At 40.4% G+C, this 18,687-nt stretch overlaps 4 protein-coding genes across 10 annotated transcripts; 2 read left to right on the top strand and 2 right to left on the bottom strand.

Annotated features, from left to right (window-relative positions):
- Window positions 1-22: 22 nt before the first annotated feature.
- Window positions 23-3,854, top strand: LOC139631965 (ubiquitin-associated protein 1-like). 2 transcript variants are annotated; one of them, XM_071496662.1, is made up of 6 exons: window positions 23-542; window positions 624-773; window positions 1,177-1,833; window positions 1,953-2,123; window positions 2,909-3,010; window positions 3,109-3,854. In XM_071496662.1, exons 2-6 carry the CDS (start codon window positions 651-653, stop codon window positions 3,241-3,243), a joined length of 1,188 nt encoding a protein of 395 aa, XP_071352763.1. In that variant the 5' UTR covers window positions 23-542; window positions 624-650; the 3' UTR covers window positions 3,244-3,854. The 2 variants fall into 2 exon arrangements, with proteins under 2 accessions (XP_071352763.1, XP_071352769.1); XM_071496668.1 differs by lacking the exon at window positions 23-542 and having other exon boundaries at window positions 743-884.
- LOC139631928 (protein regulator of cytokinesis 1-like) lies at window positions 3,446-9,143 on the bottom strand. 6 transcript variants are annotated; one of them, XR_011693474.1, is made up of 15 exons: window positions 8,807-8,838; window positions 8,446-8,578; window positions 8,238-8,360; window positions 7,914-8,147; window positions 7,654-7,824; window positions 7,393-7,542; window positions 7,125-7,272; window positions 6,903-7,039; window positions 6,723-6,818; window positions 6,232-6,378; window positions 6,021-6,131; window positions 5,809-5,916; window positions 4,892-5,065; window positions 3,875-4,000; window positions 3,446-3,700 (listed from the first exon to the last, which is right to left on the bottom strand). XR_011693474.1 is itself a non-coding variant. In XM_071496610.1 (15 exons), the coding sequence occupies exons 1-14, from the start codon at window positions 8,821-8,823 to the stop codon at window positions 3,929-3,931; spliced, it is 1,821 nt and encodes a 606-aa protein (XP_071352711.1). In that variant the 5' UTR covers window positions 8,824-8,838; the 3' UTR covers window positions 3,446-3,700; window positions 3,883-3,928. The 6 variants fall into 6 exon arrangements, 5 of the variants coding, with proteins under 5 accessions (XP_071352711.1, XP_071352721.1, XP_071352740.1 ...); XM_071496610.1 differs by having other exon boundaries at window positions 3,883-4,000; XM_071496620.1 differs by lacking the exon at window positions 8,807-8,838 and adding an exon at window positions 8,990-9,143 and having other exon boundaries at window positions 3,446-4,000.
- Window positions 9,144-9,579: 436 nt separating this feature from the next.
- spi1a (Spi-1 proto-oncogene a) lies at window positions 9,580-14,171 on the bottom strand. Its single transcript, XM_071496681.1, has 5 exons — window positions 14,011-14,171; window positions 13,322-13,415; window positions 13,046-13,230; window positions 11,314-11,479; window positions 9,580-11,198 (listed from the first exon to the last, which is right to left on the bottom strand). The coding sequence occupies exons 1-5, from the start codon at window positions 14,035-14,037 to the stop codon at window positions 10,888-10,890; spliced, it is 783 nt and encodes a 260-aa protein (XP_071352782.1). The 5' UTR covers window positions 14,038-14,171; the 3' UTR covers window positions 9,580-10,887.
- Window positions 14,172-15,450: 1,279 nt separating this feature from the next.
- Window positions 15,451-17,954, top strand: tmem276a (transmembrane protein 276a). Its single transcript, XM_071496693.1, has 4 exons — window positions 15,451-16,137; window positions 16,581-16,694; window positions 16,799-16,936; window positions 17,090-17,954. Exons 1-4 carry the CDS (start codon window positions 15,735-15,737, stop codon window positions 17,335-17,337), a joined length of 903 nt encoding a protein of 300 aa, XP_071352794.1. The 5' UTR covers window positions 15,451-15,734; the 3' UTR covers window positions 17,338-17,954.
- The last annotated feature ends 733 nt before the right edge of the window (window positions 17,955-18,687 follow it).

Here is an 18,687-nt window from a genome sequence, read left to right on the forward strand (position 1 = left end):
TGTGTTGCACTGTTCCGCTGTCACCTTTATGTAATCAGCTAATCTCTGTAAAGTATCTTTGTTTCCCAATACCTCAGCATTTCCCTAATCCCCTTCAGGTCTACGTTAGAGAGTCAAACTGTCTGAAAACAGGATGAGGAAGCTGCAAGTAAAAAAATTATAAAATAATCATAAAACAAACACATTCTAAATGATTCTAAAATGATAATATATCTTAAATAGTTAATACAGAGGGATTAAATGTAAAACAATAATTAAAAACAAACCTTTAGTGCTATTTTCCAATTTTCCTTTGGTATTATTCTGGTAGATATTTATATATACATATATTTGAATATTCCTATGTTTGTACTGTACCTGTGCAGGTACAACAACAGGTGTCTGGGATATTACTGGTAAACAACCCCTCAGATGATGATGTCAGAGGCTTAGTGATGAAGAGGCTTATCACGCACGGTGATGTCTGTCTGACAGTCCTTTACTCCAGACACCTGTGGAGGCTTCAGAGCGCCGCGGACCACAGTGAGAAACACCTGACACAGGTGAGAGATGACAGAGACGCAACAAAGATTTGACCTTTTCAGCTGTAAACTCAGAAACTCTTCGTGGTCCCTCTGATGCAGGTTATCCGCTGACGCATTTGGGCGACAATGACCCCGCTGGAGGACGTGCCGTTACAGAGCCTGTTGGGCCCACTGGAGGAGGAACCACGGATGGTGACAGCTCCAGATATCGCCGTGCCGGACCGCCACCGGATACTGCGAGAAACTCAGGTCAAAAGCATTTCAGCGAACAGTCTCATGTTTTCTGTTTGTAAAAGGCTTTCTGGGATCCATTGATTAGCAGTGTTTACTCGGGATATTTAGATCTCAGTTCTTGGCCAAGTAAGTGAAATCAATGGTTTCCATGTTCATGTTAATGTATTTATAATTCTATTAAAAGTCTGTATCCTAATTGGTAAGTTTCTTGTGATGAGTAATTATCTAAATACTTATTAATGAACGTGTTAAATAGTCAAAATACTATTTTGTTTTCCTACTGGAAAGTTAAGAAGTATTTCGGGGTTGCAATTTTCTTTACTATTGTGATAAACTCTTGCATTTTATCACTGTTGTTACTCACAGGTTTTTTTTTCACTGAAGACATTTTGACATTTTTTGTTTGTTTTCTCTGCAGTATGGATTCAACCTGGAGAAATGGATTTTAACTGGGCAGCAGCCAGTCTGCCTGGCCCCATCCTGCCCCCCTTACTGGCTAATGTTTAGCAGCCCTCAGGTGAGTCGCAGGGGCAGTCGCAGGAGCAGCGACCCAGGGCCCCCAAACCCTCGGCCCCGCAGTCACAGTCTGAACTCTGCAGATGCCCGCTGGTTGCACCATCGCACCGTCAGGTTCCTCATATCTGAGTCAGAGGATGAGGATGGTTACTTCGAGGACAATGAAGGCTCCTCTGCTGAAGATGCGTCTCGCCCTGTCAAGAGCAGAGAGCGGCCCAGGAGCACTGCACCCAAAGATCCACTCTCCAGAGTCAAAGACATGCACCTTGTTCCTTCCACTCACCACTGTAAGCCTGACTCACCTCAGAGCCTCCGAGGCCATAGAAGCACCTCCCTCCAAGACTGTAAACAACCTCTGCGAGCACTGGAGCAGCACAGGTCACAGCAGGCCAGCCCCCTCCCCAATGGACAGAAGAACGGCAAGAAGAGGCAGCGTCCACTGGGTTTTATGGGCAGAAAGTACTCTCTGAACACACCACCTGCTGGTCCTTCTCCATCCAGACTGCAGCAGCAGCGACCCTCCTCTGCCGGGCCTGTTGTCAAGAACCGCAGACAGAAGGTTGTGTTTTTTTCTAGTGTCAGTGTCTCTGAGTAGAATATTTATCATACATGAATCACTTCTCTACTGATTTATTTTTCATAACTCACGATGCTTGTCTGTTCTTCCCTTCTGATCAGGCCCTGAGGACTGGGGGCTCTCGTGGGGTTTTCTTTGACTCAGCAGCAGAGCTGTTGTCAGCTCTCAGCCAGGAGGAGAGGGAGCTGCTTGAAACCATCACAGAGAATGGCTACCCCTTACGCACAGCTATTCTGGCTCTGCAGAAGACCGGCTACAGGAGCCCAGAGAAGGTCGGTACCTCTTTGGGTTTAGAGGTTGTTTATCAGTGTTGGAAAGTAACTAAGTATATTTACACAAGCACTATACTTAAGTACAATTTAGAGGTACCTCTGCTTCTATACTTCCATTTTCTGCTACTTTATACTTCATCTCTTACGTTTAAGAGGCAAATATTGTACTTTTTACTCCACTACATTTGATAACGTGCAGATTCAGCTGAGTAATAAAAAATATAGCCCCACCTTTACCAGCTGCAACATTAAATTGATGCTTACACGTTAAAGCATCAATAATTAAAATAACATTATTCCAAAATGGGCTGTCTGTATAAGGAGCACTTTTACTTTTACTACTCTAAATATATTTTGATGTTAAAACTTTTACTTATGTAAAATTTTGAACACGTGATCAATTATTTCTTCATTGTAGCTATGCCAGTTTTACTTAAATAAAACATCTGAGTACTTCTTCCACTCTGATAATGCATAAATAAAATGCTTGTGAGTTGCCTTCATTCATTGCAGGTTTGACAGCTAATTGTAAAAAAACCCCAAACCCTACCATAAGCCAATCGTGTGAATTAAAGTTCAATCAATAATTGTTTTAGGGTTAATCAAAGGGAGGGGAGGTCTTATTCATGCAGTTACAGCAGCCTTTTAGTGGTTTATAAAGCCAAAAACATATTTTAAGTGGTGATGGCATTTCATTAGGTTACCAAGAAGTCTAAGTTGTGTTATTTGTGTTTTGTTTGGGCGCAGCATGCCATTCTTATAATTATTTGTCCTTTAATCAACAGATCCTAAAATACCTGGTTGCCAGTGACCGTCTATGTGAACTGGGCTATGATGAAGCACAGGTAGAGGAGGCCTTGGAGATGTTTCAGAACTGTGAGAGCAAGGTGATTTACTTAGAAAGTGATACAAAAAGCAGAACCACAGCCACCTTTTTTTGCTCAGTTTGACATGTATTAACACGTTTTTTGTATTTTTATTATAGGCTGCTGAGTTCTTGCGTCTTCTGACTCAGTTTAATGAGATGGGCTTTCAGCAAAGTGCAATCAAGGAAGTGCTGTTAGTTCATGAAAATCACCGTGAGAGGGCTCTTGAAGAGCTCATGACACGCATGGCTTAAACAGACCATCTTCCTAAAGGATTATTTTCACATCTACAGTGGTCAACATGGAATATTTAACAGATGCTGCCTTCTGACTGAACTCTGGTCTCAGAGTTCACATAAAACATGCGCAACTCAACCATAGGAGCTAGGATGAAAACATTCAGGTATAATTAAAAATTAGTCAGGACAATAAACAGTTAGACCTAGTGAGGATGGATGCTTTTTTAAAATTGTTTATTTACAGCTTGATTATAAAAAAGCACTCAAGTTAAGTTTCTGAGGAACAAATTTAGCTGTCATTCCAGCTGGAGGAAGAAAATCTTTGCTTGTGGATACTGTACTAAAGTAGTGCTCTAGATATTGTTGACTTAAAAAGGCTTTAACCGCAAAAGAAAAAGTCAAAGCATGGTACAAACATCATTTAACTGCCACAAAAATACATACAGCATAGGACCCTGCTCCAGCAGTAACCCTGAAATAAAATAGACAAAAACAGGATAGACAGTGTCTCAAAATGTTCACAGATTAAAATATTTACATTTTTTGAAAAAGTTTACATTGATGTTCCCTGTTGTCCACTATATATATATATAAAGAAAAAAAAAAAAAGAAAAAAAAAAAACAAACCACAACTCCAAAACTATACCAAACTACCGCTGAGCTGGATGACTCCCGGTGACTGAGCAGCTCATCTGAACCATCACTGATGACTGACGGTGGAGTTCAGCAGTCCTGACTTCACATTCGATTTAGAAGCCTTTGTGAGGTCTCTCTAAACAAAGAAAGACAATGAGTATCTGTGTTCATATTAAGGTGTCAAAATGTTAAAGTCAAATAACTCCATGTACAAGAAAATCGTGTTAGGGTTAGTGGTATATATTCTTTTTGGAAAAATGTTATGTTAATGTTATGATGTCCACATTTTAAGAGTAATGTGGTACAAACTGTGGCCCAAGGAACATGTTATTGAGTCTTTGGAAGGTCAGGAATTATTTATAGGAATAACAGTGGATGTTGTTCATTTTCTCATGACCTCCTGCACTTGTATGAATCTAAAGAACCTGGCATGTGTATTCATTATATTATGCATTGTCTGTCTCTGAATTTTGCTGCACACGATCAGCTTCTACAAAGTTTTGTATTTAAATAAATACAGTGCATTATGTAGCCTTGGCAAAGGTGCGCCTGGTTGCTTTAGTTGCTGGATTTGATCATTTGCTCCATTTTTTCCATACAGCTGTCAAAGCACTAAAAGATGGCTCACTGCTTGTAATCAAGCTGCCAATGTGCTAACAATCCTTTGTCATTTTACACAATGTTGATCTTTTGCCTAGTTTCAAAACTCAAAAAATGACATGGTCATTTATGTCTGCAAAATATAAAACTTTAGCAACAAATGTGTAAATTTAAAAAGAAATATTTTCAGATTTACAATGTCATTTCTAGTATTTACATGTCTTAGCTCAACTGTGATGCCTGTGATGTGTTAATATGGTAAGGCATACATTTACTGTGTTCATTACATAATCCAAAAAGACCTGAAAATAGAATATTGCTTAATGGTACTTATGTCATCCAGGAAAATTTGAGTATTTACTGTGATTGGATTGTACTTTAGAGGTCTTACTGTAGTTAAGGACTAAACATGTAAAATTGCATTTACCGCAAATTCCGAATAGGAGCCAGCAATAGCGTTACAGGTGAAGGTGTGATCTTGAGTATCCTGAGACCTTAGTGTGCCACTTGGAGTATTTCTATTAAAATGGGAGATGTTTTCCTTGTTTCGGTCTAGCGCACGTGGAGTCTTTCCATGTCCAGGGGTTCGCAGGCCAAGACCCTACAACAAGACCAACTAGAATGGTGATGATGTTTTTTGTCAACTCCTTCATCTTAATTTCAGACTATGATCATAGTGAGAGGTCAGAAAAAAGGAAAAACACACCCCATCAAAACACACACTTGCACATTACAATAAAAATGAGAAACTACCACGTGACCCATTCTCAGAAAGTGTACAAGTACACTCCTGCCCAGCTGCCATAACAAATTCAGCTTTTGGTAGAATTTTCCCATGCTTTCGGAGATGTTTAAATATCATATATAATTGACAGATTTATGTTGACAAACTGACACCATTTAATCATTAAGGTGTGTACAGAGGCTTAAATTAACAGTAAGACTTGACCATATAAAATCTACATATAAGAATCATCTTGACCATACTAAACCATTTCCATATACACTATATTTATAGCTCCATTTGAGCTATAAATATACAGTGAGAACATCTCCTCTTAAGCAGAAAACAAGGAGTCAGTTAGACTCCATTGATGACCAGCACTGTCGTAAGAAAATATAACCAGATCTGCATAAAAAGACATTCACTTAAACTGCCCTGATAGGTCATCCATATACAAAGTTAAATAAAAATGGAGATAATACACACCCTACCTAACCTCATTATCAAGATGAAGCAGGTCAGTTACAGTGCTAACCACTTTCATGGTTTTCATTGTGTGGTTGGCCTTCAAAAACAATGCAAATCTTGTTGGCGAGATGAGAGAAGGACAGGGAGCATACCTTGCTGGCAGACAGAGGTGGTTTCTGGATGGAGGACAGGCACATGGTTCCACCAAGACCTGAACTAAGAAAGCTGTTGGGAGTGGAGATGGTCGAGGTGCCATTGAGCTAGGTGGACAGAGGAAGAAAGGTGGGTCAGCTTTTTATTCACTCACCCAGTGTCACTGCACAGTCATGTCACACACAATAAACAAACTGCAGCAGCATCTTACCTTTCTTACTTTCCCCGGAGTGGGAGTCCCCGCAATCCGCCTTTTGGACGGTGTCCTCACTGTTGTTCCATATAACATGTCCTCCTGAGTCTGTTTAGTTTTCTTCAGTTGCTATTTTGAACAAAAAGAATATAATCATATTCACAACACTTTTGTGACAGGAACATTTAAGACAGTGTAGGTTTTAAACCAAAGCAATACTATAGCATACCCTTTCCAGTTTCTCTTTCTCCTTTTCAGTGTGGTGGTGACTCCACTGCTCTTGCACATAGTCCAGGAATTTTTGTCCATTCAACAGGAACTCCTTGCCATGCTCCTGCTCCCAAGCATCAATTTGGGTCTTCAGAATCTTTTCAAGCTGAGAAAAAAATAAGAGCAAAACTTGTTTCACACAGTTGTCATGTTAACAGACTCAGCACTGACAGTGCTAAATCAAAACCAAATGCAGACTAAGATACTTAACCCCACCTGCTGGCCAAAACTGGTAATGCATTAACAATGTCTCAGCTGTTTCCACAATGCAGCATATGGATTGTTTGGGCAGATTTTTTATTGTTTATTTTTTTCCTGTTTGAATCTCCACTAACAGATTCTCTTTCAAGCAGAAAACAGCTCATAATAGCAATCCTATTTTTGCCTTTATAGACCAAACATGTTTATAAAAATAAAATAATAAAATTAACTTTTAAAATATTTTCTCACCTTGGGCAAACTTTTCTGCAGGTCGGTTCTCTGCTTCTCCTCTTTCAGAAGGTTTCCACCTCTGTTGTTAAACCTTGAAGGGTCATTAGCCTTTTTCTGAGATGAGAAGCACATAGATCCACATGTTATCACAGTTTGTTTTAAATGCTTCCCCACGACATTTATTAACATAGTACTCACGTCGAGTTCCATGTACAAGGTCCAGTTGTCCTGCCATTTTGTGACTCCTTCAAAGAGTTCTTTGTGGTCCTCGTAATACTTCTTCAGGGTCCTGACCTCAGCCTCGTGCAGGTTGAGAAGCTCCTCAGTGAAATCATCTGAGGTAAGAAAGCATGCACTAAGACCCACACTCCCTGCACATTTTCAGGGTAAGAGATCTGTGATGAAACAACAGCTACTCACCATCATGATATGGAACAAAAGCCTGCTGCTGTTCTTGGCTGTAGAAGCAACTCTCCCATAAAAGGGCAATCTCAGCTCTGATGGCCTCGATGACACTTTTCATGCTCTGCATTTTTAACACCTCTAGACGCTGGACCTCAGCATGGAGCTGGAAGCACAAAATACAAATTACTACAACTTGTGATTAAAGGGTTAGTGGAGCTTTGAGAAACAACACACTACTGCATTCAATCAGTAAGGTAAATGACCACAAAGTAAGATTTCTTACTGCCTCAATGTTTTTCTTCTTTGACTTGACCATATGCTCAGAGAGTGCTTCTCTCTCCTCTTGGGGAATCTGAAGTCTTTCCCACAGCTCCTGGATCTTAGTGCGAAAAGCTGAACAACGGCGCTCATTCTCAGCCTTGCGTTCTTGTAACTACAAGTACATGACGCAGCCATTATATTACGATATAATACCTGTTATTGTTGAATGTCAAGTCGAGGCAGGAGATTAACAAACATCTAAATGCAAATATCACAAATTCACCTGACTGAGGAGCAGTTTAAGAGCAGCAATGTTGTCAGTTGACAGACAAAATGCCTCTTCATCTTCACACATCACATCCATCTCAAAACTGGTCTCCGGGCTCTGCTCCAGATCATCCATGCATACAATAATCTCCTTCTTTATGCTCACAAATTCATCATGACGATGCGCCTAAGAAAGACAGTTACAAGTAAGGCATGGTACAACCCATATTTTTAAGTGAGCAAAAAAGAAGAAAAAAAAAAGAAAGTCAGTAAAACCTTTGCTTTGGTGAGATCATCAAGGTAGGCATGATATGTCTCTAGTTGCTTCAGTGATGGGATGGAGTCCTGGTCAATGCAAAAAGGGGTAGTGCACATAATATCACACAGCTCACGATCTTTGACAATGAGGCCTTTAAGCTCTTCCATCCTTTGCTTCTTGTGCTCCTTCATCACCTCTAGACGTGTGCGGCTGTTTTTCTCCATTTGCAACATTGTGCAGCCATCCTCCTCCTTAAGAGAAATCCAAAGTTAGTTAGTCCAAACGTGCTAGCAATTTTCTCAGGGGAAAGAAAATAATATATTTCCTGCAACTGGCTGTACCTCAAAGGGGGGCAGTTGAAGTTCAGTGCACAAATTATTGAGTTCCTTGCGACAGGACTCTATGCTTTTCACTAATCTCTTCTTGAGCTCCTCTTCTTCAGCGATCATTAGGTCCAGCAAACCCTACATGACAAGGGAAATGAAAATGCGTCAGTTTATTAGTTCCCTAAGACTACTAAGACTTAATTTAAGCTGATGTAGGTCTTACTTTAATGTGCTTGTGGACGTCATTGGTTCTCTGTAAGCGCTGCTCCTCTGGAATACCGATTTCCTCCCAAATGTCCTGCAACCTGACCAGTGCTCTGTTGAGGTAGGCAACAGATTCTGCAGCGTGGACTTCACTGGAAGAAAAAGCAAGTTTTTAAGTGCTCTGGGGTTTAAACGCCTGTTACCAGTCAAACCAGCCCAGTACTAACATTAAAGAGGGTTTTACAATCAGACAATAGGTCTGTTGTTGGCAGAGAGCTGCTAACGTTAGCTAGCTGCCGATGCTATGGCATAGCATTAACTGTAACGTTAAGTAACACAATCTCATGAGTAGCACGATATTAACAGAAAAATGAAATTACCGTTCAGACTGACTCATTGCAACATGCACAGACGGCTACTCCGCCCCAGCGTGTGAAACAAGCTGTGTGCGTTAGCTTAATTTCAAATCAACTGGCTAATCAGGAAGCGAGTTTGCTACCTGAATATAACATTGTTAACGCAAACAATTAAGACTCCAGTTAATTAAACTGTTAAGTACTAACCTCACTCTCATGTTGCCAGCGCGAAGAGCTAAATTTAATCGCCAAAAAAAAAAAAATCTTGGACGAGGACCGGACCTGTCGACGGTTGTCCAGCCGCTGGTTCGTTAGTCGACTCAACTGCGTTTGAAATTCGCACCGAAACAACGTCCGGACTCTGATTGGCTGGTTGAAATGACGTCACAGAAAAATCGTTCTGGGGGGCGGTTCTTATTGTTCTTATGGCGAGCACAAAAACAAATAATAAATAAATAATCAATGAAAATAACACAATCGAGGGGTGCTAGTGAACCTGTTTCTGTTTCCTTTTTTTGCAATAATTTACATAATGGTAGAGATAGAGAAAAACATGGTTCTTACCCGGGATTTTTTTTTTTGTTTCAATAAAGGTGCGATAAGTCTGAAAATATTGCTGAGGGGTTATCCTGTTATTTCAGTTACTGTAAAGCTATAGGTTAAATGTCGTCCCCCTATTTGTGCCCTCTGTCACAACACAAATGAAACTATAACCCATCTCTTTTGGGACAGCACCTTTAGTCAGACATTTTGGCGTGGCGTTAATAACCTTTGAAATAGAAAATTAGACACTGAACTCAGATTTAATATTGATTTATTTCATTTGGTATTTTTTACTGATGAAATGTCTGTCAAGAAAATATCTCATTAATTGAGGTGCTATTTCAGAATAAGCCACTAGTGGGAAACCTGTCAGTCAGGGAACATCTATCAAAATGGAACAACTATTAAAATAAGATAAGTCAGTCTGTCAGTTGTAAACACTTTTAAATGTTCTTACATACATATGAACAGACAGAACAGAGTTGCTTAGGTACAGCCAAATGTAGTATGACATCTTAACTAATGTCAAGGAGCCTTTGGACCAGACCCTGAAGTGTCTGTTAATAGCCCATTTCTTGTTTTAAGCAGTTAAAAAAACACAAAATGACGACAAACAGATGTAAAATGATACCAAAGAGCAGCAAAAAAAACCAACCATTAAGGGTAACAAATGACTATAAAGGTACACAAAAGACCAGAAAAAGATACAAAACTACAAAAAGGGGCGCATATCTGCATATCTATCTACCTATCTATCTTTTTCTCAGGACCAACTCTCCAATCCTTGGCTCGTGTCTGTGTTTCCCAGTTTATTTTAACCTGGTCTTGATCCTCAGGAAGTGTTTGCTCTGCTGTTGTTCATAGCTGTTTTTGCATCAGGCGTGGTTTACGATTATGCATTGCATGATTTCTCCTCTCCGTCTGTGTGGATGGTGTGCTTGAGTTTTGTCTTTGTTTGTATCTGTAGTCTGTCCTCTTTCTAGGCCTCCATAGAGCACAGCAGATTTGGCAGTCAAAGTCCTCCCAGTTGAAGTTCTGAATTTTCATTCCTGCCCTGGGCTGTATGTTGAAACCCCTTTACTTTATTTATCAGGTAAATGCTGTCTTTGTCTTGTAATATTACTGATGTTGTCTAATAAGGCAAAAAAAGAGATATTCATTTGTCAGGGCTATACCATGTGCACATGTGAGCCTGTGTTTTGTCCTTCTTTAAAGGTGGATTCAGTTAATCTGAGTAATTGGACAAAAAGTATACAACATAATATTTATTCAAACACATTCATGACAAAAGGTCACATGAAAACATTTGAATTTCTTTTTTTTTCTTTTTCATAGCTGTCCCTGAGCTTTAATCATCATTTTATTGTAACTTCATTTGAGTCTGAAATAAAGCAATTTACTTCATGGAAGTTTGCAAATGCACACAAAGTGCACTTGCACCACAAATAAATAAGTAAGAAAACTTGGTAGAAAAACTAAGTAAAATTGCAAATGTACTAGCAAATTCAATCTTGGCTATTTTTGTGATTTCAGCATAAAGACAGACAGCTTTTGTTCCCTCATCAGTGAGAATACTGACGTAAATAGAGGTTCCTCAGCACTTCCTCACTGAACTGGTAGGTTAGCTTTTTCTTCACTTTTTTAATCTCTCCAGTTTTACCATAGTTCCTCAGAGCTCGAGCCATTTTTTGGTAGGTCATTTTTTTGCGGTTTCCTTTCTGAATACCCCAGTGGCTGGCCAGAGCTTCTTTGTGTTTTGTGGAGAACTGGAAGATGCCTTTGTCCTGGTCCACCCACCAGATACTGTCACTCATGTCACCGTTTCTTAACAAGTCCAGGAGGAATTGGTACAGGCGGATTTTCTTCTTGTTGTCTGGAGTAGAAAAATATGAGACTTGTTAAAGCTTTTTTGTGTGGTACCAGTTCTTCCTTGACTTTAAGTAAATGGGACTTGGTGTCAGATGAAAATTTGTAAAGGAAATACTCACTGATGTCTTTTCTGAAGGAGGAGTGGTTGTGGTCTTCAAATTCATCTTCCCCCTCTGATACCTCGAGCGGGGGACTTATTTCTCTGTGTTCCTCCTCTGAGTAGTACTGGCCGGGCGAGGTGGAGGGTTGGTACTGGTAGCACAGGGATGGTGTGTAATATGGGATCTTTAGGAGAAATGTAAAACATGTTGCTGTTTAGGATTACACAGGGATGGGACAGACAGCCGCTTTCAGGTTTTGTAATTATTCGCTGTCTGACATTTTTGTTTAAACGCTGTCATTGTAGTAAAAGAGGAAGTAGCTTTGCCAAAATAGAATTCAAAGCTCAGCAAGACCATGTGGTGTAGATGACATTTCAGTGAAAATATCCCCAACTGTCAACATCATGTACTGTGTTTGTGAGGATGGAAAAAAAATTGCAGTAATACAGCAAAACATTTACTGACCCACATAATGTTCAATGTTGGAGCATGTATACCCAAACATTTGTTTATATTAATGTTATTGCTGAAATGATAAGTTGATTTGTCAATAGGCTGATCAACAGAGTGATGATAATTGGCTACAATCTTAGTAATTGATTAACCACTTGAGAAAAAATGCAAAAATTCTCTGGCTTCAGCTTTTTGCTTATGAATATTTGCTGATTTTCTTTGTCGTCTATGATGATGCTTGGAAAAAAACCTTTTCTGACATCTATGGACTAAAGGAGTAATTATAAAAGTAAATGATAGATTAGACCTGTTAGTAGACAGGAAGTCGTCCCTTTGGGAAAGACTTCAGCGGAATGGAATTGTTTTTATAAATGATATACAAGATAGCAAGGGTAATTTCCTATACACGGTGTGTGTACCACCATTGCGTAGGCTCTGTAATGAGGAAGAGGAAGACCAGTTGCATTTGTATGTCTATTGTTTATATGTTGCAAGGTTGTGGGACAATATTCAGAACTGGCTATGGCTACTCAACATTTATTTTAAATATGCACTTTTAAATATTATGTTGGGGGTTCTGGATGGAAACTGTACCCAAATAAAATTATTCTTTTAGGGTAAAATATGTATATTTATGAAATAAGTAAACATTTACTCTAAGAGTGTGAAAAGCTCCACCTGTCACATGTACATTTCAGTCACTAAACACGATGATATTGTCAATTTTTATTATCTGAAATGTTTCTTCTTGTTTGTTTTTTGTGATGTCTTCTTGTCAAGTCACTACATTATCATGTGTGTTATGTCTACTACTTGCGAGTATTAAAAAAAGTAATTGATAGATGAATCAGTTATTTAAATGATTATAAGTGGCAGTTAGTCAAGATTTTAATTTCAACTCAAGTGAAGTCAAGTAATTTGCTGTCATTTTCACTTAAAATGGAGAAAAGGCTTTGTCAAATTAGTTAATCTAAAGATAATTAAAACAATTCGCTTTTATGCTTGAGAATCTCACACTTGTAAAGATCTGACTGCAGTGAGTAAATGTTTCCCCATGCAGGGGAAAAATAGTGAGTAATCAGATTTTTTGTGTGAATCACATAATGTAGTAATACCTGACATGAAGGTTTTTCATCGCTGCTGCTTAATAATAGTATAACACTGGGGATCATTCTCCTGCTCTAGAGTGGTGGCTTCGATTACACACATTCAGTCAGTGTGTTTGCACATCAGTTCAGCATTTCAGATAACATGTGGAGATGCCGGTGCCATGATGCTTTCCCACACATGAACTTACTTGTGGTGACACAGAGAGCGGTGCGAGCGCAGGGTCCAGGTGAAGGGGCAGAGTCTCACTGCTGTAGCGGTAGGGTTGTATCAGCTGCTGAGGGGACACAGACTGAAGCTCTGTGAGGTGATTCACTGGTGAGTTCTCAAAGTCCGACGGCTGCACACGGTCCGAGTGGAAGGTCCATCTGTGGTCTGAAAAGTGACAGTGGTTTAAGCTCTCAGTCCTGTAGTGATTTATCTTCTTCTTTTTTTTTTTTTCAACAGTTGAATCCAGTTTTCTCACCTTCATAAATCTCCCCTACGTTCGTGAGGTAGGGGTACAGCTCTGCAGGTGGCCGATAATTCTCTGGCTCACTTGGAATAACGTCCTCTGAGGGCTTTGGAGGGGGGAAAAATTAGATTTTGTCATTGAGAAAGTAAAAATCAGTGTCTGTTCCCCCTGCCAAATTTATGTCAAATATCACCATTACTTGTTATACTAGAATTACATTTCAATTATTTTGTAAACTTTGTTTTTGTTGCTTTTGAATGAACATAAATACAAAAAAATTAAATAGAAATATACATATATAGATATATGATATATATTTGAATAAATAATAGAACAGACCAGGTCACCAGGGGCAATGCTCATCAATAAGGTTGGGTTTACTTTATGTCAGGGGTTACTTTCCCAATTCCCACAGAGAAAATAAACACTCATGTGATTAAACACAAACAAAATTACAAAAGTAAGTCTTTCCCTTCTTGTCAGATACACATGGTTAATCAATAAATGACATGAATCACTAGAATTACTTTAAGCAGGCACATTTAACTGTAATATATCTTATTCAAAAACAGAAACAGCCATAGAAACACAGAATAAACAGCAGGAAATCCTCTCATTGTCACAAGGTATGATGAGAGACTGAAACGGCAGATTTCTTCTGTAAAAAGTCAAACATGAAACAAAAAAGGAGCAGCACTTACAGATGACATGACATAGCCGTCCATCATGTAAACAAGGCAGCATGAGAATCGTGGTTCTTCAAGCTGGAAATGATTGTTAACTTTTTCTAATTGCTTCACTGACAAACACGCAATGCTGCTGAGCACAGACTTCAGCCGCCAAACGGGAACTGAAAGTGAGGAATGAGTTGGACCCTGTGTTCATCCAATTATCAAATTCATATGATCAGTTACTTCCTGATGGCCAAGTGTCATGTATGAGCCAATCAAGTTTAGATCCAGTTCCTGCATAAGTAAGAGGTTTAATTGTACAATCAAAGTAGATTATAAGTAATTGCCTGTATCTATAGTAATTCCATATATTCCTGTTAAGGTCCAAAAAAAAAAAAAAAAAGTAAGGAATCTGTGCTGTTTAAAAATTATTCCTCACCAAACCATATGAAAATAAAGATTTGTATCAGTGTCCACTTTGGGTGGCATTTTGAGACATGTAAACATTTTTGTGAGCTGTCACACTATTAGACATGATTTGTTATCACACATAGTCAGTGGTGTTCCCTCACATGTTTCAACTTCCCCCCTCCTCAGCTCAAACCAAACTAACAGGATTTTGTTATGTAGGCCCACTTCAAAGCTTCATAGTCAAGTAGGAAAAGCAAGCTTTCCTAAACCTGCATGTGCAGAAAAATGTGATCTACTTGTTTTCTTGTTATCAATCACAACAAATCCCCTGTTAATGATTTATTCATGTAGGAATTTTTTTTGAGAGTTACAGCAAACAGGAGCCGAAACCAAAAGTGAAGTTTGGATTTGGGCTTGTTCCTCTTTTAGTTTGGCATTATGGTTTCAATTGAGGAAGTTTTGAGCATGAGAATGAAACCAGTGAAAACAAACGTCTGGAGCCACGTCGCCTGTAACTTGTTTATCTTGTATATTTCCCCCCAGAAGATATATGGATATATGGAATACAACCTAGATTCAGAGACATGCGTCTGTCCTTGATATTACAGAGCTAGCAACTAACACTTATGTCCTGCATGATGCTGTTAGATTGTGGTTTCACATCAACCAAGCAGTATGGCGCTGTAGTTTTGGCTCTGTTGCGATGGAAAGTTACCAGAGACAACCTGCTGGGTGTGATGAAACTGTTTCCTGAACACCAGAGGGAGAAGATGAGGCTTTCGGTGAAGTTTAGTCTGGTCTCTCTTTCAGTGTTTCATAACTGAATATTCTAGACAGCAGCAGCTGAATTGATACAGGAGATGGTCTTTTCAACAAAAAAAAAAAAAGAAAAAAAAAAAAGAAAAAAAAGAAAAGGAGTTTACTTCCTCTAGTTGGCCTCTGTCAGACTTTGGCAATCTTTTCATACAGATCATAATCTACAGCACAGTGAGAGCAGGCCTGGGGCTTGTTGTGCGCTCAAATATTTACTCTGTCTCCATCTACTGGAAAAGAAATGTTGGACTGGCCAGTATCTAGGCTAGACTGAGTTCAGAGGCATAGAGGAGGCATCCAAAATAGCTCATCGAGGCCCACATTTATTTATCCTCCGCCTCGGAATTTGGCTCTTTTCGCCGATGGTTGAGAAATCAAAGAAATGAGGGCTTCGGGGGTTTATCTGCGTCTCAGATTTGATTGTATTGCTCAATTTCCTCCCCACCTCAGACACTGACAGCAGCAGCCAGGAGCGGAGTCCTGCTGTCCCGTGGAATTATCACGGCGCTGAGGCGAGACACGCATGGAACATGGCTGCGATGAGGACTTTAACCGTGGCAGGTCTCTTCTTGGCATTTTGCGCTTTGGGGCTGATCGCGATCGCGATCAGCACTGACAACTGGTATGAGACCGACGCGAGGAGGCACCGGGAGCGCTGCAAGAATTATTCAAACAAAAGAAACGACCCCGGCTACATATACATCTCCAACAACAACCTCCCGCTTCGTATGTTGCCAAAGGAGAAAAATGTGGAGAGGAAGGGCTCCAGTGTCAGCGGCGAGCTGCTGCTGCGGGCCAAGCGGCACTTCTTGCCTCCTGCCTCGGCCATGGAGTCCCTCTGCAGTCGGCAATTCAACTCCACCATCACCGGACTGTGGAGAAAGTGCCACCGGGAGGGATTTGACTTGGAGACAGAGGATTTGATCTTTAAAGGTTTGTTTTTTGTTTTGTTTTTTTGTCGGGGGGGAGGGGGTCATAATTGTGTTATATTGTGTTTATTTTGGACATTAGTGTTGTTGTGCGAGGCGCTGCCTGTAAATACTTTGTGCACGAATGCGCTATCCAAGGTGCTGATGCTGCGCACAGACCCTGAAGGCCTACGCAGCATAACACGGAGTACAGTTACAACACAATCGATGTGCCGTGTTCCTTCCCAGCACAAAAGGGCAAGCTGTAGTAACAGAAGCCTAGAGATGCGTACAATAAGATACTCCACAATGGTGTGGGTGGATGGGTGGGTGGTGGTGGAAGGGGGTTGGGTGCTTTTTTTGGGAGGGAGTGGGGGGGGGGGGGGGGGGGCAGAGAGCCTTGTGATATCCTCTTCATCTGATCTCAGTGCTTATGTGACACCCTCTCTGCGTTGTTTACATCCACAGGATTGGTTCCGCGCTGCACACCAATAAAATACTACTACTCATCATCAGCGCTCCCCAGAAATCTGCCAATCAATCTGACGAAGACAATAAGGCAGGATGAGTGGCACGCACTCCGTGAGTCCTCCCTCATTTTTCTTTCATAATCTGATGAATTAATTAATAAAAACTTGGCATCACCCCCCAACAAACGCTGTCACTCGTGTTGTGCGCTTTTGCAGACCTCCAGAGGATGACTGCGAGCTTCGTAGGCATGGCCATATCCATCATCCTGTTCGGCTGGATCATAGGTGTGCTGGGCTGCTGTAAGGAGCATGATCTGATGCAGTATGTCGCTGGACTGCTCTTCCTCATGGGAGGTAAGATGTAGTTTACATAAAGAGCACTACCCTGAATCACCACAGAGGGGCGGTAGGGTCTTTATCAATGAAAAGCTGGTGAAATGATGCATCAGAGGAGATGAAATTGGGTTGCTGTGATGTCTGATGGGCTTTTCTCTTCCTCCCTGGCAGGGACATGCTGCATAATCTCTCTCTGCACATGTGTGGCCGGGATCAACTTTGAACTGTCCCGCTATCCCCGCTACATGTTCGGCATACCCGAGGACATCAGCCATGGTTATGGCTGGTCTATGTTTTGTGCGTGGGGTGGACTGGGCCTTACGTTGCTGGCTGGTTTCCTGTGCACACTCGCTCCTTCCCTCTACCCTCCACACAGCCCTGTGGTGCACAAGCCCAGGCAGGAGAACGGCTGTGTCTGACAGGCCGCCGCACATCTAACAGACACCTGTCTCATCCTGAAACAGTGATGAGCCCTGTTCCAGAGACAGTTTTACCCAGGGACTCAGAGCAGAGAGAGCCTTCACACGGCTCGGCACAGAGAAAGCACAGGACACTGGCTGTGCACGTGAAAATGAAAAAGAGGTGACATTTGACTGAAGAGGATTTCAGTTCCTCCGGTGCTTTTTTTCTGTCCCTCTTTATGAATGAACTGTTCAGTGTTATTGCTTGCTCTTCAAGAGGAGAATAGTTATACAAATTTTCTTCCTGTAAAATCTGCTAGTTTGAGAAGAAAAAAAGAGAAAAAAGAAACACTGGCAGAAGACCCATAGCACAACTTTGAAATCTGTATTGAAGATCAATCTATGGATGTGTACTGTCACATTTCAAAGGGCAATTGTGTATCATTATGTACCCATTCAAAACAAGATATGTACATGTACTTTTTAAATTGTATGTATGCAGATGCATTTGTGTTTATCCAAGGAAAAATATGAGCACTAAGACCAAACTGTGTTTGAGGGAAATGTTTTGTTGTTCTTGAGGTCTTACCCCCATCAAAATATTTTTGAAAAATAAAACAGCCATGCAAAACAAACTTGTTACTTGTGTAACACACTAGGCAGATACATATAAATGTCTTTGTGGTTGTCTGTCCTCTTGCATGATGACATGAGTTTATTGGTATGTCAGCAGGCTGAGAGGCAGCTAATGGAGTCAAAACCTTTACTACATCACTTTTAAACAGCACAGCTGTTAGTGTTACTGGCGTCTGTTTTATGCAGCCACTTCTGAACATTTAAACATGCCAACGTCAGTGGCCAAAGCTTGAGTCAGTGACCAAAACTGATTAAAAAAACCATCCAAATAAATATAGAACAGAAAACGTGAAGTAACTGTCTGCTGAAATAAAACTCCCTTTTATAAACATCAATGATCCATAAAAAAAAAAAGGAAATCCAGATAACTTCATCAAAAGCTCTAGGATCACATACTTCACCAACATATTGACAACTGCACAGATTTACACTTGTATTTAATGAACAGTTTCTTGTTTTCCATTGACAACATACATACCAGCCGCTGTGAGTTGTAATTACTTTCCCACAACTTTTACGAGAAATGAAACCTTTCTGTCATCCAATTGAAATGCTGGCTTCACTCGTTTCCTGAGGTTTCCCCGCTCCTCAGCATCCTCTCTTCACTATTGTATTATTCAAATTCTATTGGATATCTTCATAGAGTTGTTATTATATGCAGCTGTTAGCTCTGAGAGGAATCCTTGTTGCTAAACTGTGTTGGCCACTGGAGCAGTTATAAGTTCATGAGAT

This window comes from Trachinotus anak, unplaced genomic scaffold (genome assembly GCF_046630095.1).
Source record: "Trachinotus anak isolate AG129_WGS33_773 ecotype Australia unplaced genomic scaffold, CSIRO_AGI_Tana_v1 ptg000002l, whole genome shotgun sequence".
NCBI lineage: Eukaryota > Metazoa > Chordata > Actinopteri > Carangiformes > Carangidae > Trachinotus > Trachinotus anak.